Raw genomic sequence first — 27232 nt, 5'->3', positions numbered from 1 at the left:
CCGTGGCCGGATTGGGCAGCCGGGCACGCGGGCAATCCCCAGAGGCAGGCGCCGCAGGAGGCCGGGTTAGACCCTTGAAGGCCGGCTTGGGCCTCCAGCAGTGGGGTGCATCTGAAGCGATCCTGGCGGCAGCTTGGAAGAGTTGCTCCGGTTCTAGCGCGCATTTGCCAATCCTCACCTGGGGGCTGAATGCATCATTTTTTCCGGGGCGGTTTTTAGTTCCCAGGTGGGCCCTGCTCCTCACCGTGCCGCAGCACCCGAGCTGGCCCGGGCCTTGGACTGAGGGAGGTTTGGTCTCCAGCAGTCAGAGAGGCATGGACGCGCAGAGTGGAAGAACAGAGACTGGAAGCTGGGGAACAGAAATTAAAGAGAGTGAGGCTGGAGGCCGAGCCCTCCGAGCCCACAGGGACCTCTGGGAAAGAAGAGCAGTGGTGAGCCAAAGTAGAGGCTGGGAAGCTGCGGAAGGAACATTTCATTGGAATGTCTTTCATTCTGTTTGTTACAGTGTTTATAGCAGAAACTCGAGCCCGGGCGTTGGATCTTTACACGAGCACCAGTCACATCCCACTAGGAGACGCTCATTCCTGCCAGGCACGGGGAGATTACGAGATTTGCTCAGGATCACAGGATGTTGAGCGACGCCAAGACTTGAACCCGCTCCCCCACACCAAGGGCAGCAGCTCTGGCCCTTACGCCAATGTTTCCCCCGGGTGGAGGCAGGACGGTGAGAGGGGTAGAGAGGGCTCAAGACCCGAGCACCATGACAGCCCGGATGGATGGGGGCTGGTGCTTCGGAGTGAGAACAGGTGCCGCCCCTCGCCTGTCACGCGCCCTGCGGTGGGGGGCAGTGACCTCGGGTGTGGTTCATCCCGGTGTCTTCAGGTGGGGGCGGTGACTCGTCAGACCGCAAAGACCGGAGGACCGGGCCAATGGGGGGGGGGGGGGGGCACTCCTGGCTGTGTCACGCACGGGTCTGTGTGCACGCGGGAAGCGTGACTCCAGTGGATTGCCTCGCGGGGGGCGTGGTTTCAGGTGACTGCAGTCTCGAGGGGCGTGGCCCCAGGACATTTAGGGCGTGGCATGAGGGCCTTACTTCGCGAGGGGGCCTTGTTCCAGGTGAGTTCTGCCTCGGTGGGCGTGGTCGCTCAGGTCAGCGCTCTCACTGGTCGCCCTGGAGCGGACTCCTCCCTCCCTGTGGGGGCGCGCGGCCGCGTTGCCCTGGTGACGGCTTGTGGGCGGGGCCGCCGTGGGCGCTGGCGGAAGGTGCCGGGAGGTACGGGGAGCGAAGGGTGACAGCGGGAGCCGAGCCCGGGCTCAGCCTCAGCTCAGCCCCGGCATGGAGGCCGAGCGGCCTGGCGTGCGCTACCAGAGGCTGCGGGACAGCGAGGAGCCGCGCGTGACGGTGCACCTGTACAGGTGAGGGGGGCTGAGGGTGACGGTGCACCTGTACAGGTGAGGGGGGGTTGAGGGTGACGGTGCACCTGTACAGGTGAGGGGGGGCTGAGGGTGACGGTGCACCTGTACAGGTGAGAGGGGGCGGGGCGTGAGGGTACACCTGTACATGTGAGGAGCTGGGTGTGATGGTACAGGTGAGGGTACACCTGTTCAGGTGAGAGGGGACAGGTGAGGGTGCACCTGTACAGGTGAGGGGGGCCACAGGTGAGGGGGGCTGAGGGTGACGGTGCACCTGAAAAGGTGAGGGGGGCCCACAGGTGAGGGGGGACAGGTGAGGGGGGCTGAGGGTGACGGTGCACCTGTAAAGCACCTGTAAAGGTGAGGGGTCCACAGGTGACTGTGCACCTGTACAGGTGAGGGGGGGCTGAGGGTGATGGTGCACCTGTACAGGTGAGGGGGGGCTGAGGGTGACGGTGCACCTGTACAGGTGAGGGGGGGCTGAGGGTGACGGTGCACCTGTACAGGTGAGGGGGGCCCACAGGTGAGGGGGGGGGACAGGTGAGGGGGGCTGAGGGTGGCGGTACACCTGTACAGGTGAGGGGACCCACAGGTGAGGGGGGGACAGGTGAGGGGGGCTGAGGGTGACGGTGCACCTGTAAAGGTGAGGGGGGCCACAGGTGACTGTGCACCTTTACAGGTGAGGGGGGCCACAGGTGACCGTGCACCTGTACAGGTGAGGGGAAGCTGAGAGTGACGGTGCACACCTGTACAGGTGAGGGGGAGCTGAGGGTGACGGTGCACCTGTACAGGTGAGAGGGGGAGCCGCATGTGATGGTGCACCTGTACAGGTGAGCGGTGGGAGCCACAGGTGAGGGGGGAGCTGAGGGTGACGGTGCACCTGTACAGGTGAGGGGGGCCCACAGGTGAGGGGGGACAGGTGAGCGGGGCTGAGGGTGACGGTGCACCTGTAAAGGTGAGGGGGGCCACAGGTGACTGTGCACCTGTACAGGTGAGGGGGTGCCACAGGTGACCGTGCACCTGTACAGGTGAGGGGGAGCTGAGAGTGATGGTGCACCTGTTCAGGTGAGAGGGGGAGCCGCAGCTGATGGTGCACCTGTACAGGTGAGGGGGCACCTGTACAGGAGAGGGGGGTACAGGTGAGGGGGGAGGTACAGGTGAGGGTGCACCTGTACAGGTGAGAGGGGAAAGGTGAGGGTGCACCTGTACAGATTCGGATAAGGAGCTGGCTGTGACAGTCTACCTGTATAGATTAGGAGCTGGCTGTGACAGTCTACCTATACAAGTGAGGAGCTGGCTGTGACAGTCTACCTGTATAAGTGAGGAGCTGGGTGTGACAGTCTACCTGTATAGATTAGGAGCTGGCTGTGACAGTCTACCTATACAAGTGAGGAGCTGGCTGTGACAGTCTACCTGTACAAGTGAGGAGCTGGCTGTGACAGTCTACCTGTACAAGTGAGGAGCTGGCTGTGACAGTCTACCTGTACAAGTGAGGAGCTGGGTATGACGGGGTACAGGTGACCGTGCACCTGTACAAGTGAGTAGCTGTATTTGACGTTGCACAAAGACAGGTGAGAGGACTACAGGTGAATATGAACAGGTACAGGTGACGAGGGAGGGCATACCCATAATGGTGCACCTGGACAGGCGAGGAGCTTACTGTGACAGTACAGCTGAGGTGGGAGGGTATACAGGTGATGGTGCACTTGTTCAGGTTGGGAGCTGGTCAGTGGCGGCTGGTGACCTTTGAAAGTGGTGTGGCGTAAAATTGTCATACTGCGAGCTCGAACAACCTAAGGGGGGGTTCGGAGGCTTTCCCCCGAGAAAATTTTGAAAAAAGAGTGGACAAATGGTGCATTTTCCAGCAAATTTGAGAAAGAAAGAAGGTAATATAGCAATTATGAAAGTGCAGTTATTACATTAAGAGATGTCAAATAACATAGATAGCTTCTTATTCTGTATAACCAAAGAGCTTCATAACAGAGTTCGAGATGCAATGCATTGCTGAGTAATATCAAAGGGAGCATTTATTTATAAGCCACAGTGCTGTACCACGACTCCAAGAGGCAATATGGAAACGTGAAAAACATGAAAAAGGAATAAGGTGCTGAAAAATAGCCTTGAACATAAGGTTCCCAGCCCAGGACATGAGCTCAGCAGCACCCACATGTATAACGGGCAAACCTGCCTCGCCCAGGGAACTGGAAACCAACCACAGGGGAGTATTACATGTTTAACATGCCAGAAACCAGCTCCAAACCTTCAGTCGTTATGCGGAACAAATCAAACATTCACCCCCATTCACAGATCTTGGTTAAATCCATTTTTTTGCATGCCACGCCATGCAAAAAGTCCTAGAGTGACATAGTGTGATGGAACAGATTCCTTCCAGCAACAACTAATAATGTATTCCAGTCAGCATATCGCGTCAATAAATCGGCACAACAACACTATTACCTGCTCAGATAACTACAAGCAAAAATCCTTGAAAAGACGTTTTCCCCAATGCTGGAAGTCAACTAAAAACCTTAAAGCACCAGACTTAAAATCAAATGAATTATGTATGTATATATTAAATAGATTTATCTGGCCCTTCACTGATGGGCATCAAGTCCTAAAATATATATATATTGTTTTGAGCAGTTACATTATTGAATTTCAGCTAAGTTGTAAAGTCATACAGAAGCGCCATTTACAGCTTCAAGCATCAGACTGGCCGGTTTCGATCTCACCCTGCATTTGCTCAAATGATGGTCTTTTAGATTCAATGCTCAGACTATTCTTGTTTATGCCCCAATTACGAGTTGCACTTTGCAGGGGTGCTGCAATTTCTGGGTCTGGGATCGCCGAATCCTGCCAGTAAATGCAACTCCATACAGTCCAGTTACAAGTTATTCTGCCTGGAATGGCTAATAGCACGCAGACCTGCTGACCTGCTTTACTAGGTCAAAAGCAGCATGGGGATCCCCATTCCAGGCTGAATAACAGACCATTTCTGCTCCCTGCTACCTCCATTCAGCAGGTGGTAAATGGAAGTGGGGGATTGCTGCCGGCCAGGGACATGGGCGAGGAGGGTATCTGGGGTTTGGAGGGGGTGTTGTTAAACGGCATGCAGAGCGTTCCATGCTCTCCCTGTGCTGTAGGAGGGGTGAGGTGGGGGCTAGGCAGCCCGTGTGCCGGTGCCCACAACCTCAACTCAAAATGCACTCAATTTTACTAGGTACATTATCCCCTAGTAATATTGTGCTCACAGTTCCCGCACCCAGTATTCCCAATACCACACCACATGACTTGTTATGTCATTAAGTTTTCCAGATTTTGAATTTCATATGGGACCCCCGTTTTAATTCACTGAGCAAGAAAGCATTGTTCAAAAAATACATGTGTGATTCCAGGCAAACTAAACCAATAAAATAGAATTTAGCCTTTTAAATACCTTTCCCTGTTTCAAATTGCGATCGTGATTGTACCCGGATTTCTCTCAATGAATATTGCAGTGGAACACATAATTAAAAATCAAACATGCTTTCTAACATTTGTGCATGTGTAAAATATTCCGCCCTTACTAATTGTGCTAGCAGGAGGTACTGAACGGTACAAAAGCAATGCCTTACTGTTCATGATCAGAAACAGCTTGTAGACAAGGGGGAACAAATGAAAATATTTTCTGCGTATTTGAAAAAGAAAGAATGGCACATATGGACAAAAATACACTGCTACACTACAGTCCATCTACAAATAAATCCGACATGGAAGGTGTAATTGGTTAATCAAGGCTTTATGCGAGCCTAAAGTACTATGAACGAATCCAACCCTTCGTCATAAGCAAGTGTGAATCAGGCCCTTCACAACAGGCCTTCAGGACAATTAAACAAGTGTGCCTTAAGAGCACTTAATTAAAATGTAACAAGTCCATCGAGCACTTCATCTGCATATAACAGGTCTGTTTCATGCTTTTATTTGCCAACAAACGCGTGTATAATGCACTTCTTCACGTGTGTACATAAGAGATTTCTTCACGAATAAATATGAGTGTGCGTGTGCATAGCAGGCACCTCATCATAAAAACAAGTGTAGATGGCATTCATCATCCTTGGCATGTGATATGTGTACCATGCAGGCAGGCACTTAGGGCCCGATGTAGGTAAATCCCATTTACCGATTTAGAAATACCGAATCTTACCGATTCGGTATTTCAAAATCGGTAAATGGGATGTAGGTCCCAACATCTGGATTCGTTACCGAATCCTTAACAATTCTTTAATTACCGATTCGGTAAATACTGAATCGGTAATGCCCATTCATTCCTATGGGCTTTGAAGCCCATAGGAATGATTAGGCATTACCGATTCGGTATTTACCGAATCGGTAATTAAAGAATTCACAAGGGTGCAGGGGGTGTCACTTTGACACCCTCTAGCACCCCCAAAACAGGCACAGGTGCCATGTGGCAGGCATACCTGCCCTAAGGGCAGGTCTGCCTGTCACATGACATAGGTGTGCATGCACACATGTGCATGCACACCGGAATCGGTATTTTACCATGGATTTGTATTCCATGGTAAAATACCGATTCTGTAAGCCATGTGCAGAAGGTACATTGCCTACCTACATTGCATTTTCGGTAATTTTAACGAATCGGTAAATATTACCGAATCGGTAATTATTTTACCGATTCGGTACATATTACCGAATCGGTAAATATACCGATTCGGTAATGATACCGATTCGGTAAAATTACCGAAAATGTGCCCCTACATCCCGGTAGCCCTTTACCGATCGGAAACGGCCGAAAATCGGTATTTTGGGCTACCTACATCGGGCCCAAAATCTCTGTGTGTCGGAAATTTTATCACACTGCCCCAGTAACAAGGACGTGACCTGTGCCCGGGCTCAGGGAGGGTGCCATGGAAGTTGTGGCTGGCAAAACGGGCGGGTGCTTTCGCACAGGGGGAAGGAGTGGAGAGAAGTGGAAAATAAATCTATCTATATAAAATAAAAAAACTTCACTTACCTTCCTCCACGACCGCGCCGCCGCCTCATCTCCTGCTGCTCCTGGCTGGGTCCTGGCATGTAGGCAGCGTCCCGCCTCCAAATTACAGATTCAATGGTGGGTTTTATTTCTTTACGTTGTGACCTTTCTGTTACACGTAGTAACTTCTAGAAGGGTCCATCCAGCTGAAGTCCGCAGTAACTTACTCAGCCAATCCTGGCGCAGCATTAACAGTGCCACTGCGCCAGGATTGGCAAAGAGCAGGGCTAAAACTGCCCATATTGAGACCCGGGGGACCCGGGTCCCTGTCTGTCTCAGTGCTAGGGGGGGAGGAGGAGGGAAGGGGCTACTGCGTGTGTGCGCATGCGTGGGCAAGTCAAAAAAATGACTTGTCCAAAATGCGCACACACTGCTGCTGCCCTGCCTGCTGCGCTATTTCTTCTGCTGTGTCACTCAGTCACTGTCACTCATTATTGCAGGCCCACCCCCGCACCCTTCCGCGATGACGTCCGATGATTCTGTCGGGCTTGTCTCAACAATACAGCTTTCTCTGAGAGCTACTGCAGTACAGACTTTTTGTGTGAGTGCGCTCAATAATGTATTTTATTTTTGAATTGTGTTAATCACACGGTCGACGTGACGGTCGTCCATGGCTAGTGGGGCAACGCCCCCAATGGACGCACCGCCACTGGAGCTGGTTGTGACTGTGCATCTGGACAGGTGAGGAGGGGACTACAGGTAACCCTGTTCAGGTGAAGGGCAGGGATACTTGAGAATAAGAACCTGTATAGGTGAAGTAGAAGGGCATACCCACGACGGAGTACCTGCATAAGCAAGTCGCTGCAGGTGACTGTGCACCTGTACAGGTGAGTAGGATGGGGTTACACTGGTGATGGTGCACCTGGACAGGTGAGGGGGGAGGGAATAGAGGAGAGAATGCATCTGTACAGGTGAAGAGGGAGAGAGGGGCTAAAGGTGAATGTGTACAGGTCACCGATGCAACTGACCGGGTGAGGCGCTCAGGTGTCCGATGCAACTGACCGGGTAAGGCGCTCAGGTGACTGATGCAACTGACCTGGTGAGGAGCTCAGGTGACCGATGCTACTGACCAGGTGAGGCGCACAGGTGACTGATGCAACTGCCTGGGCGAGGAGCTCGGGTGACCGATGCAAGTGACCTGGTGAGGAGCTCAGGTGACTGATGTAACTGACCGGGTGAGGCGCTCAGGTGTCCGATGCAACTGACCGGGTGAGGCGCTCAGGTGACCGATGCAACTGACCGGGTGAGGCGCTCAGGTGGAGATGGAAGTGCAGTGCACCTGTACCAGTGAGAGGCGGAGGGCATCGCCGGAGGGAGTTGCATGTGACGAGTCTCTTGCATAGGTGAGGAATTAATGTTAGGTGAGAAGATGCAGGTAGTGGTACCTCCAACACCGATCATGTGGAGCAGAGGCGCCACAGACCTTGTGGCACTGTGGATCTGGCCAGTTAGCAAGGAAAATTGTCTCAGATTTAGTGCTGATAAGTGGCTTTTTGGCCATTGGAAATCTCCTGGCCGCTTGAAGCATGGAAAGGTGGCAGGCAGGTGCTAGTGAAATTACTAGCTTAACGTCTTATATAGAATCAAATGAATGTCCTCGGGGTTGGATTGGGAGCAGCAAAAGGCCTGGGCACTCTAAAACAAAATAAAGTGGCCCATATTTGAGGGGTGCACCTTTTTCACAAAACATTGCTTCAGTGTTTTAAGTATTATGAATATTATGAAAAGAAGGGGTAGGGTTATCTAAAAGAGGAGTGTTTTTGTTACTTCACTGCAAATGCTGCCAGGACTCCTTGTGCGTGGATTAGTTGAGGTGGTGAACCACACCTGAATATAAGTGAGGCCACTTCTGCTCAGGCCCCCACATACATTAATGGGCTGGCGAGCAAGAGACTGGGAATGACACCTCTGCCCCCTTGGCTAAAGGGAGGTAACAGAGGCCCTTCTGCCTCCAGAATGTCCGTTCAAGACCCCACTGTGCCGCTTGGTGGCATTCAGGCCACCACTGTGCCGCTGGTGGCATTCAGGCCACCACTGTGCCACTGGTGGCATTCGGGCCCCCACTTTGACGCTCATGGGGTTCAGGCCCCCACTGTGCCGCTGATGGGGTTTAGGACCCCCACTGTGCCGCTGGTGGAGTTCAGGCCCCCACTGTGCCACTGGTGGCATTCGGGGCCCCACTGTGCCGCTTGTGGCATTTGGGCCCCAACTGTGCCGCTGGTGGCATTCGGGCCACCCCTGTGCCGCTGGTGGCATTCAGGCCCCCACTGTGCCGCTGGTGAGGTTCAGGCCCCCACTGTGCCCCTGGTGGAGTTCAGGCCCCCCTGTGCCGCTGGTGGCATTCGGGCCCCCACTGTGCCGCTGGTGGCATCTGAACAGCACAGGCACAGCCCAGATCAGCCACCACGCTGGCCAAAAAAGCGTGCCACAGCTGCAACCCCAACACTGGCCCATTGCCCAAGTGCCCGCCTTACCCTGAATGTCCTGCACCCTGTTCGCTGTACTGCGCTTCAACACCTTGTCAGGGGTTATTAAGCACTATATAAATGCAGTTACAATACTTGGATTACTGTGGCTATGCCAAGTTTCCAGAACAGTGTGCACTGCACAGCCAGGTCCAGCTAGAGGAAAGGGGTGTGGGGGAGGGGTGGGTTCGTCTATGTATTACGTGTGTGTGTGTTTGTGAAGGTAGAACTGAAGTATAGAGGGATTCGCTTTACCCATACTTCCTTAAAACATCTGGTATATGGTATAGCTATAATCTTGTGGTTTAAACCTCCCAGGGCTCAGGTGTGTGTACGCGATGGGATCCGACTGTGCATCAAATTAAGGGATATTGGATCTACGGATATGCGTGTTCAATGAGTAGTGAGAGAGTGATCATGCGCTAGCAGAGGTCCCGGATGTGTGGTGCCTTCACGCACTCGGACTACCATGTATCGGTGGGCCTTGGCCATCCCTAACAGCATGGGCCAAGCTGCCACCCATCTGAGGTGGGTGGGTAATGATGTATGTACATTCAAATGACATGTATAGATGTTTTTATTATTATTATTTTTTTTTAATTTGTTAAGCGCACGGCTACCCCCAACGGGGGTGTGCCGCCGCTGTAGACAGCCGAACAGCAGAGACTACAGGTGGGCTAGTGACTGGAAAACAGCAATGTCTTCAAGCTACACCTGAACAGCGATTCCGATTCGATAATCCGGAGACTTAGTGGTAGACTCTTCTAGAGCTTGGCCATGACCACCGCAAAACCTCTAACCCCTTTTCATGAGCGTTGGAAACGGGGGTGAGCAGAAGGCGGAGGTGGTTGGATCTGAGTGCTCGAGATGAGTGCACCAGCTTCAGATCCGTCTAAGGTCCCCTGGTCCCCTACCATTCAGAGCCCTGAAGGGCAAGACCAGGGCTTTAAACTGGATGCGAGAGGAAACCGGAAGCCAGTGAAGCTTCCTCAGATGCGGGGTTCGTTCTTGAGTGGCTGTAGGGGATATTACATATCAGCCTAGCACGGCGTTCTGACAATCTGCAACCGAAAGGTAAAATAAGCTGGAGGGATTGCAGGCAGGGTGTAGACGTGCCCCACCCCTGTCAGCACGCCCCCTCCACCGCTCTTTTCTGCCTCTCCCGCAGTTCACCTCCACCCTCCATGTTTCTTCTGTGAGTGACCCCCTCCCTCCGCCTGGTGGTGGGTGGTTTTATGCTGCCCTCGCCCTCCCTTCAGGAAGAACCATCCTTCCGCCTCGAGGCCTCTTCCTGACAGGTGTTATCTCGGTGACCTTTGCCCCCGGACGCACCTACACTGGCGCCTGTTCCCCTCCTGGGACGGGTCTCCTCTCCTGAGGTATTTACCTGCCACATTCATATCTGCCTCTGTGGAATGTTTTACTTTCTTCTCCCAAAGTCTTACGACTTTACTTCTACCCCTGCTGCCTTTACACCTGCCTTCAGTGTCCAGCCGTACCCTGACTTGCCTCTGTCCCTCGTCCCTTTGGAGATGTGTCCTTCAGAGGAGGGCTCACTGCTCCAGGAGAGGGTTAAGCTGGTAACATACTCTCACTGCTTACCACTGCAGCCACGCTTCCGACAGCACGGCTGCTCCGGCGCTCCCGTAATGAACTGAATCCCACGTGATACTGAGTGAGCAGGCGCGGCAGGCAAGACCAGCAGTGCAGCATTTGCGGTATCTTTTTGGTTTTCTTTCTGCCTCTTATCTTCTTCCTTCTTTCTTGATTTCCTTCTTTCTTTCCATTCTTTGCTGTACTGTTTGTATCCATTTATGCTTCCATTCTTCGTTCGTTTTTTTACGTCCATCCTTTTTATCAGTCCCTTTTTTTCTCAATGCTTGTAGACTCCTTAATCCACCCCTCCTTTATTTTGAGCATCCATACATCCTTCTGCCAGCTATCCACACATCCACCCTACGTGCATCATCTTTCATTCCTTCCATCATACTTTTATTTATCGATCCATCCACTCTGCATGCAACCATCCATCCATCCATCCTTCTCTGCCCCCTCCTTTCATCCATCCTTCCCTGAACTCCTCTTTCCATCCATCCTTCCCTGCCCCTCCCTCCTTTCATCCATCCTTCCCTGCATTCCTCCTTTCCATCCATCCTTCTCCGCCCCCTCCTTTCATCCATCCTTCCCTGCACTCCTCTTTCCATCCATCCTTCTCCGCCCCCTCCTTTCATCCATCCTTCCCTGCACTCCTCCTTTCCATCCATCCTTCTCTGCCCCCTCCTTTCATCCATCCTTCCCTGCCCGCTCCTTTCATCCATCCTTCCCTGCACTCCTCCTTTCCATCCATCCTTCCCTGCCCCTCCCTCCTTTCATTCATCCTTCCCTGCACTCCTCTTTCCATCCATCCTTCTCTGCCCCCTCCTTTCATCCATCCTTTCCTGCATTCCTCCTTTCCATCCATCCTTCTCCGCCCCCTCCTTTCATCCATACTTCCCTGCACTCCTCTTTCCATCCATCCTTCTCTGCCCCCTCCTTTCATCCATCCTTCCCTGCATTCCTCCTTTCCATCCATCCTTCTCCGCCCCCTCCTTTCATCCATCCTTCCCTGCACTCCTCTTTCCATCCATCCTTCTCGCCCCCTCCTTTCATCCATCCTTCCCTGCACTCCTCTTTCCATCCATCCTTCTCCGCCCCCTCCTTTCATCCATCCTTCCCTGCACTCCTCCTTTCCATCCTTCTCTGCCCCCTCCTTTCATCCATCCTTCCCTGCACTCCTCCTTTCCATCCATCCTTCTCTGCCCCTCCCTCCTTTCATCCATCCTTCCCTGCACTCCTCCTTTCCATCCATCCTTCTCTGCCCCTCCCTCCTTTCATCCATCGTTCCCTGCACTCCTCTTTCCATCCATCCTTCTCTGCCCCCTCCTTTCATCCATCCTTCCCTGCACTCCTCTTTCCATCCATCCTTCCCTGCCCCTCCCTCCTTTCATCCATCCTTCCCTGCATTCCTCCTTTCCATCCATCCTTCTCCGCCCCCTCCTTTCATCCATCCTTCCCTGCACTCCTCTTTCCATCCATCCTTCTCCGCCCCCTCCTTTCAATCATCCTTCCCTGCACTCCTCCTTTCCATCCATCCTTCTCTGCCCCCTCCTTTCATCCATCCTTCCCTGCCCGCTCCTTTCATCCATCCTTCCCTGCACTCCTCCTTTCCATCCATCCTTCCCTGCCCCTCCCTCCTTTCATTCATCCTTCCCTGCACTCCTCTTTCCATCCATCCTTCTCTGCCCCCTCCTTTCATCCATCCTTCCCTGCATTCCTCCTTTCCATCCATCCTTCTCCGCCCCCTCCTTTCATCCATACTTCCCTGCACTCCTCTTTCCATCCATCCTTCTCTGCCCCCTCCTTTCATCCATCCTTCCCTGCATTCCTCCTTTCCATCCATCCTTCTCCGCCCCCTCCTTTCATCCATCCTTCCCTGCACTCCTCTTTCCATCCATCCTTCTCCGCCCCCTCCTTTCATCCATCCTTCCCTGCACTCCTCCTTTCCATCCTTCTCTGCCCCCTCCTTTCATCCATCCTTCCCTGCACTCCTCCTTTCCATCCATCCTTCTCTGCCCCTCCCTCCTTTCATCCATCCTTCCCTGCACTCCTCTTTCCATCCATCCTTCTCTGCCCCTCCCTCCTTTCATCCATCCTTCCCTGCACTCCTCTTTCCATCCATCCTTCTCTGCCCCCTCCTTTCAACCATCCTTCCCTGCATTCCTCCTTTCCATCCATCCTTCTCTGCCCCCTCCTTTCATCCATCCTTCCCTGCACTCCTCTTTCCATCCATCCTTCCCTGCCCCTCCCTCCTTTCATCCATCCTTCCCTGCACTCCTCCTTTCCATCCATCCTTCTCTGCCCCTCCCTCCTTTCATCCATCGTTCCCTGCACTCCTCTTTCCATCCATCCTTCTCTGCCCCCTCATTTCATCCATCCTTCCCTGCACTCCTCTTTCCATCCATCCTTCTCTGCCCCTCCCTCCTTTCATCCATCCTTCCCTGCACTCCTCTTTCCATCCATCCTTCTCTGCCCCTCCCTCCTTTCATCCATCGTTCCCTGCACTCCTCTTTCCATCCATCCTTCTCTGCCCCTCCCTCCTTTCATCCATCCTTCCTTGCACTCCTCTTTCCATCCATCCTTCTCTGCCCCCTCATTTCATCCATCCTTCCCTGCACTCCTCTTTCCATCCATCCTTCTCTGCCCCTCCCTCCTTTCATCCATCCTTCCCTGCACTCCTCTTTCCATCCATCCTTCTCTGCCCCTCCCTCCTTTCATCCATCCTTCCCTGCACTCCTCCTTTCCATCCATCCTTCTCTGCCCCTCCCTCCTTTCATCCATCGTCCCTGCACTCCTCTTTCCATCCATCCTTCTCTGCCCCCTCCTTTCATCCATCCTTCCCTGCACTCCTCTTTCCATCCATCCTTCCCTGCCCCTCCCTCCTTTCATCCATCCTTCCCTGCACTCCTCCTTTCCATCCTTCTCTGCCCCTCCCTCCTTTCATCCATCCTTCCCTGCACTCCTCTTTCCATCCATCCTTCTCTGCCCCCTCATTTCATCCATCCTTCCCTGCACTCCTCTTTCCATCCATCCTTCTCTGCCCCCCTCCTTTCATCCATCCTTCCCTGCACTCCTCTTTCCATCCATCCTTCTCTGCCCCTCCCTCCTTTCATCCATCCTTCCCTGCACTCCTCTTTCCATCCATCCTTCTCTGCCCCCTCATTTCATCCATCCTTCCCTGCACTCCTCTTTCCATCCATCCTTCTCTGCCCCTCCCTCCTTTCATCCATCCTTCCCTGCACTCCTCTTTCCATCCATCCTTCTCTGCCCCTCCCTCCTTTCATCCATCCTTCCCTGCACTCCTCCTTTCCATCCATCCTTCTCTGCCCCTCCCTCCTTTCATCCATCGTCCCTGCACTCCTCTTTCCATCCATCCTTCTCTGCCCCCTCCTTTCATCCATCCTTCCCTGCACTCCTCTTTCCATCCATCCTTCCCTGCCCCTCCCTCCTTTCATTCATCCTTCCCTGCACTCCTCTTTCCATCCATCCTTCTCTGCCCCTCCCTCCTTTCATCCATCGTTCCCTGCACTCCTCTTTCCATCCATCCTTCTCTGCCCCTCCCTCCTTTCATCCATCCTTCCCTGCACTCCTCTTTCCATCCATCCTTCTCTGCCCCCTCATTTCATCCATCCTTCCCTGCACTCCTCTTTCCATCCATCCTTCTCTGCCCCTCCCTCCTTTCATCCATCCTTCCCTGCACTCCTCTTTCCATCCATCCTTCTCTGCCCCTCCCTCCTTTCATCCATCCTTCCCTGCACTCCTCCTTTCCATCCATCCTTCTCTGCCCCTCCCTCCTTTCATCCATCGTCCCTGCACTCCTCTTTCAATCCATCCTTCTCTGCCCCCTCCTTTCATCCATCCTTCCCTGCACTCCTCTTTCCATCCATCCTTCCCTGCCCCTCCCTCCTTTCATTCATCCTTCCCTGCACTCCTCCTTTCCATCCATCCTTCTCTGCCCCTCCCTCCTTTCATCCATCGTCCCTGCACTCCTCTTTCCATCCATCCTTCTCTGCCCCTCCCTCCTTTCATCCATCGTCCCTGCACTCCTCTTTCCATCCATCCTTCTCTGCCCCCTCCTTTCATCCATCCTTCCCTGCACTCCTCTTTCCATCCATCCTTCTCTGCCCCCTCCTTTCATTCATCCTTCCCTGCACTCCTCCTTTCCATCCATCCTTCTCTGCCCCTCCCTCCTTTCATCCATCGTCCCTGCACTCCTCTTTCAATCCATCCTTCTCTGCCCCCTCCTTTCATCCATCCTTCCCTGCACTCCTCTTTCCATCCATCCTTCCCTGCCCCTCCCTCCTTTCATTCATCCTTCCCTGCACTCCTCCTTTCCATCCATCCTTCTCTGCCCCTCCCTCCTTTCATCCATCGTCCCTGCACTCCTCTTTCCATCCATCCTTCTCCGCCCCCTCCTTTCATCCATCCTTCCCTGCACTCCTCCTTTCCATCCTTCTCTGCCCCCTCCTTTCATCCATCCTTCCCTGCACTCCTCCTTTCCATCCATCCTTCTCTGCCCCTCCCTCCTTTCATCCATCCTTCCCTGCACTCCTCTTTCCATCCATCCTTCTCTGCCCCTCCCTCCTTTCATCCATCCTTCCCTGCACTCCTCTTTCCATCCATCCTTCCCTGCCCCTCCCTCCTTTCATTCATCCTTCCCTGCACTCCTCCTTTCCATCCATCCTTCTCTGCCCCTCCCTCCTTTCATCCATCGTCCCTGCACTCCTCTTTCCATCCATCCTTCTCTGCCCCCTCCTTTCATCCATCCTTCCCTGCACTCCTCTTTCCATCCATCCTTCTCTGCCCCCTCCTTTCATTCATCCTTCCCTGCACTCCTCCTTTCCATCCATCCTTCTCTGCCCCTCCCTCCTTTCATCCATCGTCCCTGCACTCCTCTTTCAATCCATCCTTCTCTGCCCCCTCCTTTCATCCATCCTTCCCTGCACTCCTCTTTCCATCCATCCTTCCCTGCCCCTCCCTCCTTTCATTCATCCTTCCCTGCACTCCTCCTTTCCATCCATCCTTCTCTGCCCCTCCCTCCTTTCATCCATCGTCCCTGCACTCCTCTTTCCATCCATCCTTCTCCGCCCCCTCCTTTCATCCATCCTTCCCTGCACTCCTCCTTTCCATCCTTCTCTGCCCCCTCCTTTCATCCATCCTTCCCTGCACTCCTCCTTTCCATCCATCCTTCTCTGCCCCTCCCTCCTTTCATCCATCCTTCCCTGCACTCCTCTTTCCATCCATCCTTCTCTGCCCCTCCCTCCTTTCATCCATCCTTCCCTGCACTCCTCTTTCCATCCATCCTTCCCTGCCCCTCCCTCCTTTCATTCATCCTTCCCTGCACTCCTCCTTTCCATCCATCCTTCTCTGCCCCTCCCTCCTTTCATCCATCGTCCCTGCACTCCTCTTTCCATCCATCCTTCTCCGCCCCCTCCTTTCATCCATCCTTCCCTGCACTCCTCCTTTCCATCCTTCTCTGCCCCCTCCTTTCATCCATCCTTCCCTGCACTCCTCCTTTCCATCCATCCTTCTCTGCCCCTCCCTCCTTTCATCCATCCTTCCCTGCACTCCTCTTTCCATCCATCCTTCTCTGCCCCTCCCTCCTTTCATCCATCCTTCCCTGCACTCCTCTTTCCATCCATCCTTCCCTGCCCCTCCCTCCTTTCATTCATCCTTCCCTGCACTCCTCCTTTCCATCCATCCTTCTCTGCCCCTCCCTCCTTTCATCCATCGTCCCTGCACTCCTCTTTCCATCCATCCTTCTCTGCCCCCTCCTTTCATCCATCCTTCCCTGCACTCCTCTTTCCATCCATCCTTCCCTGCTCCTCCCTCCTTTCATCCATCCTTCCCTGCACTCCTCTTTCCATCCTTCCTTCTCTGCCTCTCCCTCCTTTCATCCATCCTTCCCTGCACTCCTCTTTCCATCCATCCTTCTCTGCCACCTCCTCTCCATACATCCTTCTCGACACCCCTCCTCTTCATCCATCTTCTCTGCTCCCCTCCTTTCCATCCACCCTTTTCTGCACCCCTCCCTTTCATCCATCCTTCCCTGCACTCCTCCTTTTTGCCCCTCCTCCCCTCCATCCACCCCTGCCTGCGCTTCTGAAGCTGGGACTGAAGGGTTTCGGACCACGGTCTAAGGAGCCCCAAACCTCGTTTCACCCCTCGCCCCCCCCCCCACGCCCCCCCCTGAAGCTGCCAAAGCGAGGGCCTGGACGCCCCCCCCCCCCCCCCCATGCATGTATTCAGATGTGTATATACACAGCAGGCATAACTGCTTAACCCATTGGGACGTTGACGGGGTCGCCTCGGTGAGGGGGTGCAGTGGGACTCAGGTAGGCAGCCCCGGACAGGGCGAGCGGCCTTCGCTCCAGCCGAGCCGGTCTTCCTAGTTTCGAGTGAGAACCGACGGTATCGGAAACGCTGCTCCACCCGCAGCAGGGTCGCCACACCCTTTGAATAACAAAGGGAGCGCCAACCTGCTGCCCGGCACGCTGTGTGCAGCATATGGGCCTCACACAGGCCTGGGAATGCGACACACCCGGAGTGAAGGGGGCCATCACACAGGGGCAGAAACGGCTGACATCACACACACACTCCCTCCCTCCATCACAAGCAAGAGGAAATACATGTCACACAAACACACCGCACACTTTCTCACACTCACACCGCACACTGTCTCACACCGCACACTGTCTCTCAGTCACACCGCACATTGTGTCACACACATCGCACGCTGTGTCACATACACCGCACGCTGTCACACACACCACACACTGTCACACACACCACACACTTGCATGCACAAAGTACGAGTTACACCCACACCGCACACTGTGTTACTCACACACCACTCAATGTGTCACACACACAAGGCACACTGTCTCACTCACACCGCACACCCTGTCACTCAACACCACACACTCGCATGCACAAAGTACGAGTTACGCACACACCGCACACTGTGTCACACACACCGCACACTGTCACACACACCGCACAGTGTTACACACACCACACACTCGCTCACACACACCGCACACTGCCTCTCTCGCACACACCCACACCGTACACTGTCACACAGACCACACCCTCGCATGCACAAAGTACGAGTTGCGCACACACACACTCTCACTCACTCATAATCTCAGTTTCTCTCTTACACACACGCACACTCTCCACCCGACATGCACCAAGTACATGTTGCACACACGCTCATTTAATGCAAGCGCCCCCCCCCCCCTCAACCCCCAACTAAGCACAATAAAATAGAAGGCCTCCACCGCACGCACCCGCTGTACAAGCCGCCCGGCCCCGGGGCTGTCCGCAGGGGCAGGTTACACATCTTTCCGGTTTCACGGGGGCCTGTCCTTCTCATCCAGTGCAGACTTGACAGGGGGGGGGGGGGGGGGGACACGTCCTGCACATGGAATCAGACCAGGGCACAAGTCCTTTAAAAAGAAGTGGGGGGACTGACAATATGCAAATGACCCCATGTGCTCAAGGTGTCCTGGTGTCTGAAAATGACACCGGGACACGTTCAGCTAATTTCCGTGGAGCCCAGCTTATTGGCACGAGGTACCGAGGGAAGAGACATTGAGCGTCATGGCGCCTCCCTGCCCGACTCACCACCTCTGGCTCTCATATCAGCGCATAGATACCCTCGCGGGGAACTAGCTGCGCTGTATAAATCCGGGTTGATTGATTGTCAGTTATGAAGCCGGGCCCTTCCACTAGGGCCCTCTCTCAGCCTGTTAAACCACAGAAAACTACCTGTTCTCACCTCCGCTCTTTAACTGCAAGTAAGTTTGGCTGATGAAATGCTTGTGCCCAGGAGCGCCTCCAGGAATGCAGGGGAGAGTAGTCCCGCATTGCCAGCGGCGCTTGTGTATGTAAGCAAGGGCGCTGCCAACCGGCATGTCAATACCGCATCACTGACGCCTCTGTGCCAGGGGGTGAACTTAAGAATACATTGTCCCATGGCATGAACTAAAACAGCCCTAACTAGGGTCACAGGCAACTTGAAAATCACACAAAAATGCTCCTAGTGCATACAATATCCTCAATACACTAAAAGCAAATCTATTTTGTCAATCCAATCTTTCACAAATCTATTTTTATTGTATTCATATATGTACAATTTCTTAAAAAAAGAGAAGTGCACACAATTTAAAAAGTTCAAGTTCAGGAATTTGTATAGCGCACTTCTCACCCAGAGGGTCTCAAGGCGCTTGAGGGAGGGAGTGTGCATTACTTATCGAATAGCCAGGTTTTTAGCTGTTTTCTGAAGGTGAGGTCGTTCTGTGTAAGGCAGAGGTGAGTGGGGAGGGAATTCCAGGTTTTGGCCGCTAAGTAAGAGAAGGATCTTTCTCCCATGGTGGATCTGTGGATGCGTGGAATTGCGGTGAGGGCTTGATTGGATGATCGTAGTGGGTGTGTAGAAGGACAGTCGCGTGTTGAGGCATTCGGGTCCCAGGTCGTAGAGGGCCTTGTGTGCATGGGAAAGGAGACGGAACGTTATTCTCTTGTTGACGGGGAGCCAGTGGAGGTCTTTCAGGTGACCGGAAATGTGAGCTTGACGGGGGATGTCCAATATGAGTCTGGCTGAGGCGTTTTGGATGCGTTGGAGTTTTTTCTGTAGTTTGGCTGTGGTTCCGGCGTAAAGGGTATTTCCATAATCCAGTCGGCTGGTGACCAGAGCGTGGGTGACTGTCTTTCTTGTTTCGGTGGGGATCCAACTGAAGATTTTTTTGAGCATGCGAAGGATGTTGAAGCATGAAGATGAGACGGCGTTGACTTGTCTGGTCATCGAGAGGGAGGAGGCTAGGATGAAGCTCAGGTTACGTGCATGATCTGTAGGTATGGGGCCGGTGGCCACCATGAGTCGTCCCAGGCAGAGGGGGATGATCCTAAGATGAGGACTTCCGTTTTGTCCGAGTTTAGTTTTAGACGGCTGTTCTTCTTCCATTCCGCTACTTCTTTCATTCCTTCGTGTAGATTGGTTTTGGCGGTGTTTGGGTCTTTGGTGAGGGAGAGGATCAGCTGGGTGTCGTCTGCATAGGAGATGATGTTGTGTTGTCGCGCGATAGATGCGAGGGGACTCATGTAAACGTTAAAGAGGGTGGGACTGAGTGATGATCCTTGTGGTACGCCGCAGATGACTTCGGTGGCCTCTGATTTGAATGGGGGGCGGCGGACTCTCTGGGTTCTTCCTGCGAGGAACAAGATGATCCAGTCCAGATCTTTTCCTTGTATTCCGACGTTGTTGAGGCGTTGAATGAGGGTGCTATGACAGACTGTGTCGAAGGCGGCCGAGAGGTCAAGTAGGATGAGGGCAACTGATTCTCCGTTGTCCAGTAGCATTCGGATGTCGTCTGTAGCAGCGATGAGGGCGGTTTCGGTGCTGTGTTTGGCTCGGAAGCCGGACTGTGAGGGGTCGAGGGAATTGTTGGCTTCGAGGAAGGCGGCGAGCTGGCTATTGACGGTTTTCTCAATGACTTTGGCAGGGAATGGGAGGAGTGAGATGGGGCGGTAGTTCTTGAGTTCAGAGGGGTCTGCTGTGGGTTTCTTCAGAAGGGCGCTGAGTTCGGCATGTTTCCAGCTTTCTGGGAAGGTGGCGGAGTTGAAGGAGCAGTTGATGACATCGCGGAGATGGGGTGCGATGATGGAGTCTGCTTTGTTGAAAATGTGGTGGGGGCATGGGTCGGTTGGCGATCCTGAGTGAATGGAGTTCATCAGGCGGATGGTGTCTTCCGTAGTGATTGGGTTCCAGGTGCAAAGGTTGTGAGGGTGCTGTTTTGGTTCGAAGGTGGGTGGAGTGGACTGTTCTTCGGGCTGGTTTTCAAAGCTGTTATGTATGTCGGCGATTTTGTTGTGGAAGAAGGAGGATAGAGAGTCGCAGAGGTCTTGTGAGGGAGTGATGTCGTTGTTGCCGGCGGTGGGGTTGGTAAATTCCTTGACGATGTTGAATAGTTCCTTGCTGTTGTGGGCGTTGTTGTCGAGTTGATCCTTGAATGCTGATTTCTTGGTGGATCGGATCAATTGGTGGTGTTTGCGGGTGGCGTCCTTGAAGGTGGTCAGGTTGTCAGTGGTAGGGCTTGGAGAGCTGTGGTGGGATTAAAGGAGATGTGTTTGCTGGAGGTGAAGATAGGGTTGAGCGTATGTCCGGCAAGGTGGGTGGGGGTGTCAACAAGTTGTTTCAGTCCGAGATTGTTCAGGTTGTCTAGGAGTGTGGTGGTGTTTTTGTCGTTTTTCTTTTCCAGGTGGAAGTTGAGGTCTCCCAGTAGAATGTAGTCCTTGGAGGGGAGGGCGTGTGGGCTGATGAAGTCAGTGATGTCTTCGGTGAATTGTGTGCGGATTCCTGGTGGTCTGTAGATGAGGGTGCCTCTAAGTGTGGTCCTGGGGTCGGTGTGGATCTGGAAGTGAAGGTGTTCGGCGGTAACGAGGTTATCGTCGGCGCTGGTCGCGATGCGGATGGTATTCTTATGGACGATGGCGATGCCTCCTCCTGTTTGGTTGGAGCGATCTTTTCGGATGATCTTGTAGGCGTCCGGGATGGCTATGGCGATGTCGGGTGCTGATGAGGCGTTCATCCAGGTTTCTGTGAGGAAGGCGACGTCCGGCGATGCAGTGTCGAGTAGGTCCCAGAGTTCAGTGGCGTGTCTGTGGACCGATCGGGTGTTCAGCAGGATGCACTTCAGGTGGTTAGAGTCGGAGCCGTGTTTTGAGTTAGTGGGTTTGGTGAGGGTCTTGTTACAGGCAAACTTGCAGGAGTGGCAGGTGAAGGGTCCATGGGTGTGTCCGGGGTTAAGGGTAAAGAGGGTAGCGGTGTCATATGTTATGCGGGTGACCTAGTTCTAGGACACCCCCGCGCCGCACGGCCACCAGCTGCTGCGTGTGCCTCCCCGCCTTCTGCCTCGCTGCCCCGGCTCCGCCGCGTGACCACGCCCCCTGCCTTCGAGCGGCGTGGTCCGTGGCCGCCTGACCCGCCCCTGTTATCTTTGCTGCATTTGAAGTGTGTTTAGTTTAGTCCTCTGTATTGGCTTGTTTCCTGTATTTGTTTTTCTTTCTGTTGTAGTGTAGTTCCTAGTTTCCCACTAGGCCCTGCGCATTGGAATAACATAAACAGTAGTATCGACGTGGAACTGCGGATATTCCAGGCCTCCACTGACTATGCTAAACTTAATTGGGTGTGTTACCAACTAGCTCAGAGGTCACTGGAAACTTTCTTCTCTGCATGGGAAGTGATCAGCTTCCCTGGCACAGACAAGAAGGGATTCAGTTTTCCAACAACCGTGCAACATGACAACTTTGCTCCTCAGATCAAGAGTCAATCTCTAGGGTCGTGTGAAACAATAGACAGGTATTTCACTCAGTCAGTCTAGTGCAGTTTACTTTCACGAGATGTAGAGAATAGAGAGACGGGCGTTTGTCAATAAAGGGTTAACATTTATTGAACAGTCTTTCTTCTCGTACAAGAGAAAGGTATTGCCACAATTGCAAGACTTGTTATGATAAAAAGTACGTACAGTAAGATAAGTATTGCGAAATAGAACTGTAAAAGCATTGATATGGTTTCTTAGCCATACAATGGTTTAAAAGTAATAAAACATATATACAGTCATATATACATTAGGCTAACTTACTCAACTGGTGCTTCTAACTACGCCTACCCCAGTGTGCCTGACCTAAGCCTAACACGTGGAAGGGGAGTAAGTAAGTAGCTTTAAGTTAAGTTGGTTTTCCCAAGGTTTGTTTCAAGAATTCTCATCTAAGGGTTTAGTCAACACCATACCTCTGAATAGAATGATGGAGGATTGGTATCTCCTTCAGGGGAAGCTCGATATCCCTGTCACCCGCGAGGGTAGACCGGAAACGCCGGAGCTGGATTTCTCTGCACGAGAAAGGCAGCGGCTCTTCTTCAGCGCGTCGAGTGGAGGAGGCGGGGGACAGCGTCCGCGGGCAGCTGGAATCTGCTGGGCTCTTCTGAGAGGGACGGCTGTTCAGCTCCTAAGCGTACTGCACCATCGTTCGCGCTTTGGCAGCGATAATGGTATCAGTAGCTTCACCACCACAGGGACAGCAGGCTGCAGCGACAGAGTGCTACAGTGCTCAACAGCAATGGGATGCACAACAGCTCACAACCACACTTGCTTAAGGCAACGTTGGTAGTATTTATACCTGACAGGTGCCGGGTTTGACGCAAGTTTGCTGGACATAGGACGTCAATTAAAGATGTCACTAGGAAGTGATAGCTATCAGTTGCTCATTAGAGTTCTATTACTAATCAAAACACAGCAAGCGGGGATTTCCAGGTTTGCTGAGTTTTTATCTTGTTGAAGAACTCGGAGTGTTAATCTAGGAATATCAGATAGTGACTTCTGCTCTGTCATTGCACTAATTGGTTGCAAAGGAAGTGGCAGAGAGAGATATCCTTGAACGTGGCTCTGTTCGTGTGAGGTCAGAGATGACTTTTCTGAATATCGCACTTGAACGGTTATGCCAATATAGGGAATAAATGGATTTATATCCGAATAGGGGCATAAGGTCACAGTATCGATCAGGAACCTAGATAAACACGCAACACTGTATTGCCTGTTTCTGTTAGCCCCTGTCGTCCTCCCTCCCCGCTTCCCGCCACCGCCGCTAACCCCGCCCCTTTTTTCCTTCTGTACCCTCCCCGCTCCCGCCTCCCAGCTGCTCCGCCCCCCGCGCACTTGGCCATATATGGCGAACGTGCGACGCAGGTGAGTGTGACTAGTTCTAGGACCCCCCCGCGCTGCACGGCCACCAGCTGCTGCGTGTGCCTCCCCGTCTTCTGCCTCTCTGCCCCGGCTCCGCCGCGTGACCACGCCCCCTGCCTTCGAGCGGCGTGGTCCGTGGCCGCCTGACCTGCCCCTGTTATCTTTGCTGCATTTGAAGTGTGTTTAGTTTAGTCCTCTGTATTGGCTTGTTTCCTGTATTTGTTTTTCTTTCTGTATTGCCTGTTTCTGTTAGCCCCCGTCGTCCTCCCTCCCCGCTTCCCGCCACCGTCGCTAACCCCGCCCCTTTTTTCCTTCTGTACCCTCCCCGCTCCCGCCTCCCAGCTGCTCCGCCCCCCCGCGCACTTCGCCATATATGGCGACCGTGCGAACGCGCAGCGGTCACGCGCAGCGGGCGCGCCGATTGTGCGCCGATTGTGCGCCGAAGGCGCGCCAAAGGTAAGCCCGTCTACGCCCGTCCGCGCCTGGACCGCGCCCAGTGCCATGACCCCTGGCCCACGAGGACCCCGGCCGACCCGCCTGACGTACACCGCCGCCAGCCTCATCGCACTCAACACCGGCCGAATCCCAGGATGCTACCGAGCCACCTCACAACGCTCCCACAGACCCTTCAGCTGCCACGCCTGCAAGTTCACCTGCATCCGGACCTGCCCGGCACCAGCACCTGCCAAGCCGAACACCAGCAGCAACCACCTCAAGTCCATCCTGCTCAACACCCGCTCCGTCCACAGACACGCCATCGAACTCTGGAACCTCCTAGACACCACAGCCCCTGACGTTGCCTTCCTCACGGAGACCTGGATGAACTCCTCTTCAGCGCCCGACATCGCCATCGCCATCCCAGAGGGCTACAAGATCACCCGGAGGGACCGCACCGCCAACCAGATGGGAGGAGGCATCGCCATCATCCACAGGAACACCATCCGTATCACGACTAGCACCGACAACACCCTAACCACCGCCGAACACCTGCATTTCCAGATCCACACCGACCCGAAGACCACCCTCAGAGGCACCCTGATCTACCGACCCCCGGGACCACGCACTCAGTTCAGCGAGGACATCGCCGACTTCGTCAGCCCGCATGCCCTCCCCTCCGCTGACTACATCCTCCTGGGGGACCTCAACTTCCACCTGGAGAACAACGACTGCAACACCAGCACCCTGCTCGACAACCTCGCCAACCTTGGACTCAAGCAACTGGTGAGCACCCCCACCCACCTCGCCGGACACACACTCGACGCCGTCTTCTCATCCAGCAAAGACATCGCCTTCAGCCACGCCACAGAACTCCACTGGACGGACCACAGCTGTGTCCACTTCACCTTCGAAAGAACGACGATCCACCACCACCAGCAACAGGTTGCCCGTAGAAGCTGGAACAAGATCACAGCCGACCAGCTCGCCGCCTCCCTGAGCCAGCACCCTCCTACCAGCTCAGCGAACCCCAGCCAGGCCGCCGACAACCTCACAAAGTGGATCAGCAACTGCGCGGACGAACTCGCCCCTCTGAGGACCCCGCCCAGCAGACCCGGCAGCAAGAAAGCCCCATGGTTCACCGACGAACTCAAGAGCTCCAAGAAGAACTGCTGAGCCCTCGAGAAAGTCTGGAGAAAGGAACCTACACCGGACAACATGACCACCCTCAAGCTCGCCACCCGGAAGCACCACCAACTGATCCGCGCCGCCAAGAAAACTGCATTCAAGGACCGGCTGGACAACAACGCACACAACTGCAAGGAACTCTTCAACATCGTGAAAGAGCTCTCCAACCCCAACGCCGGAAACAACAACATCACCCCTTCGCAAGACCTCTGCAACTCCCTCGCCTCCTACTTCCACAACAAGATCGCGGACATGCACAACAGCTTCAGCACTCAACCGACGCACACCACGACCACAGCAACGCCACCCACCACCACCCTCCGAGTCTGGACTCCAATCAGCACCGAAGACACCGTCCGCATGATGAACTCCGTCCACTCCGGATCTCCGACCGACCCCTGCCCTCACCACGTCTTCAACAAGGCCGACGCTGTCATCGCACCCCACCTGCGGGACATTATCAACACCTCCTTCGACACCGCCACCTTCCCTGAGAGCTGGAAGCACGCCGAACTCAGCGCTCTACTCAAGAAACCTACAGCAGACCCCACCGAACTCAAGAATTACCGCCGCATCTCGTTACTCCCATTTCCAGCCAAAGTCCTCGAGAAGACCGTCAACAAACAGCTGGCCGCCTTCCTCGAGACGAACGGATCCCTCGACCCCTCACAGTCCGGCTTCCGAGCCAACCACAGCACCGAGACCGCCCTCATCGCCGCCACCGATGACATCCGAGCCCTGATGGACAACGGAGAAACAGCGGCCCTCATCCTCCTAGACCTCTCCGCGGCCTTCGACACTGTCTGCCACCGCACCCTAGTGCAGCGCCTCAGCAACGTCGGAATCCAGGAGAAGGCACTGGAATGGATCGTCTCCTTCCTCGACGGAAGAACACAGAGAGTCCGCCTACCACCGTACAAGTCAGAGGCCACCGAAGTCATCTGCGGCGTCCCTCAAGGATCCTCGCTGAGCCCTACCCTCTTCAACGTCTACATGAGCCCCCTCGCGGCCATCGCACACCAACACAACCTCAACATAATCTCCTACGCCGACGACACCCAGCTGATCCTCTCCCTGACCAACGACCCCGCCGCCGCCAGAGCCAACCTGCACGAAGGGATGAAAGATGTAGCCGAGTGGATGACGACCAGCCGCCTGAAACTGAACTCAGACAAGACGGAGGTCCTCATCCTGGGCTCCTCGCCCTCCGCCTGGGACGACTCCTGGTGGCCCCCCGCCCTGGGCACCGCACCCAAACCGACGAACCACGCACGCAACCTGGGCTTCATCCTGGACTCCTCCCTCTCCATGACCAGACAAGTCAACGCCGTCTCCTCGTCGTGCTTCAACATCCTGCGCATGCTACGGGAGATCTTCTGGTGGATCCCCACGGAGACCAGGAAGACCGTCACCCAGGCCCTCGTCACCAGCCGACTGGACTAACGCAACGCCCTTTACGCCGGAACCACCGCCAAGCTCCAGAAGAGACTCCAGCGGATCCAGAACACCTCAGCCAGACTCATCCTCGACATCCCACGAAACAGCCACATCTCCGGACACCTGAGACACCTGCATTGGCTCCCCGTCAACAAAAGAATCACCTTCCGTCTCCTCACCCACGCACACAAAGCCCTACACGATCAAGGCCCGAGCTACCTCAACAACCGAATCAACTTCTACGCTCCCAAACGCCACCTCCGATCAGCCAGCCACGCCCTCGCCGCCGTCCCACGCATCCGTAGAGCGACAACAGGAGGAAGGTCCTTCTCCTACCTGGCCGCCAAGACCTGGAACTCCCTCCCGGCCGACCTGCGCCTGACCCAAGACCACCTCTCCTTCAGGAAGAAGCTCAAGACCTGGCTGTTCGAGCAGTAACGGCACCCCCCCCCCCCCCCCAAGCGCCTTGAGACCCTACGGGTAAGTAGTGCGCTCTATAAATGTCTTTGATTGATTGATTGATTGATTGGAGTGGGTGGTGCGGGGACCAGGGGGTCTGGCGCTGGGCGCGGTCCAGGCGCGGACGGGCGTAGACGGGCTTACCTTTGGTGCACCTTCGGCGCGCATGGGGCGCGATCGCTGCGCGTGAACGCTGCGCGCAGAAGCATCTGTCATATGTGGATAGTGGGGGGGGAGGGGCGAGGGAGGATCAGCTGGGAGGAGGGAGCGGGGCGGAGAGGACGGGCTCCGAGGCACAATAACAACAAAAATGGCAGCAAAGTGAAACCGGGAACAGGATGGGGCACACAGAGTAATTGAAGATCTGTAAACAATCTCAGAAGTAAGCGCTACAAATATAAATGCACAAAAACGAGCAATGCTAATTAGGGTCAAAGCTACACAGCGAGCGTTACAACTGGGCC

The 27232-nt window shown here is 54.3% G+C and overlaps 1 protein-coding gene across 1 annotated transcript in view; it reads left to right on the top strand.

Moving 5' to 3' along the window:
* Nucleotides 1-1237: 1237 nt before the first annotated feature.
* Nucleotides 1238-27232, top strand: part of GGT6 (gamma-glutamyltransferase 6) — a 126957-nt gene continuing 100962 nt past the window's right edge. The window contains exon 1 of the mRNA XM_086960044.1: nt 1238-1416. Coding sequence (XP_086816170.1) covers nt 1337-1416 — 80 coding nt within the window. The 5' untranslated portion in view covers nt 1238-1336. The remainder of the gene's footprint in view (nt 1417-27232) is intronic.

The sequence above is a fragment of the Lissotriton vulgaris genome, chromosome 3_1 (assembly GCF_964263255.1).
Source record: "Lissotriton vulgaris chromosome 3_1, aLisVul1.2, whole genome shotgun sequence".
Taxonomy (NCBI): Eukaryota; Metazoa; Chordata; class Amphibia; order Caudata; family Salamandridae; genus Lissotriton; species Lissotriton vulgaris.
The sequence above is the reverse complement of the archived record's forward strand: the minus strand, read 5'-3'. Positions and strand labels throughout refer to the sequence as shown.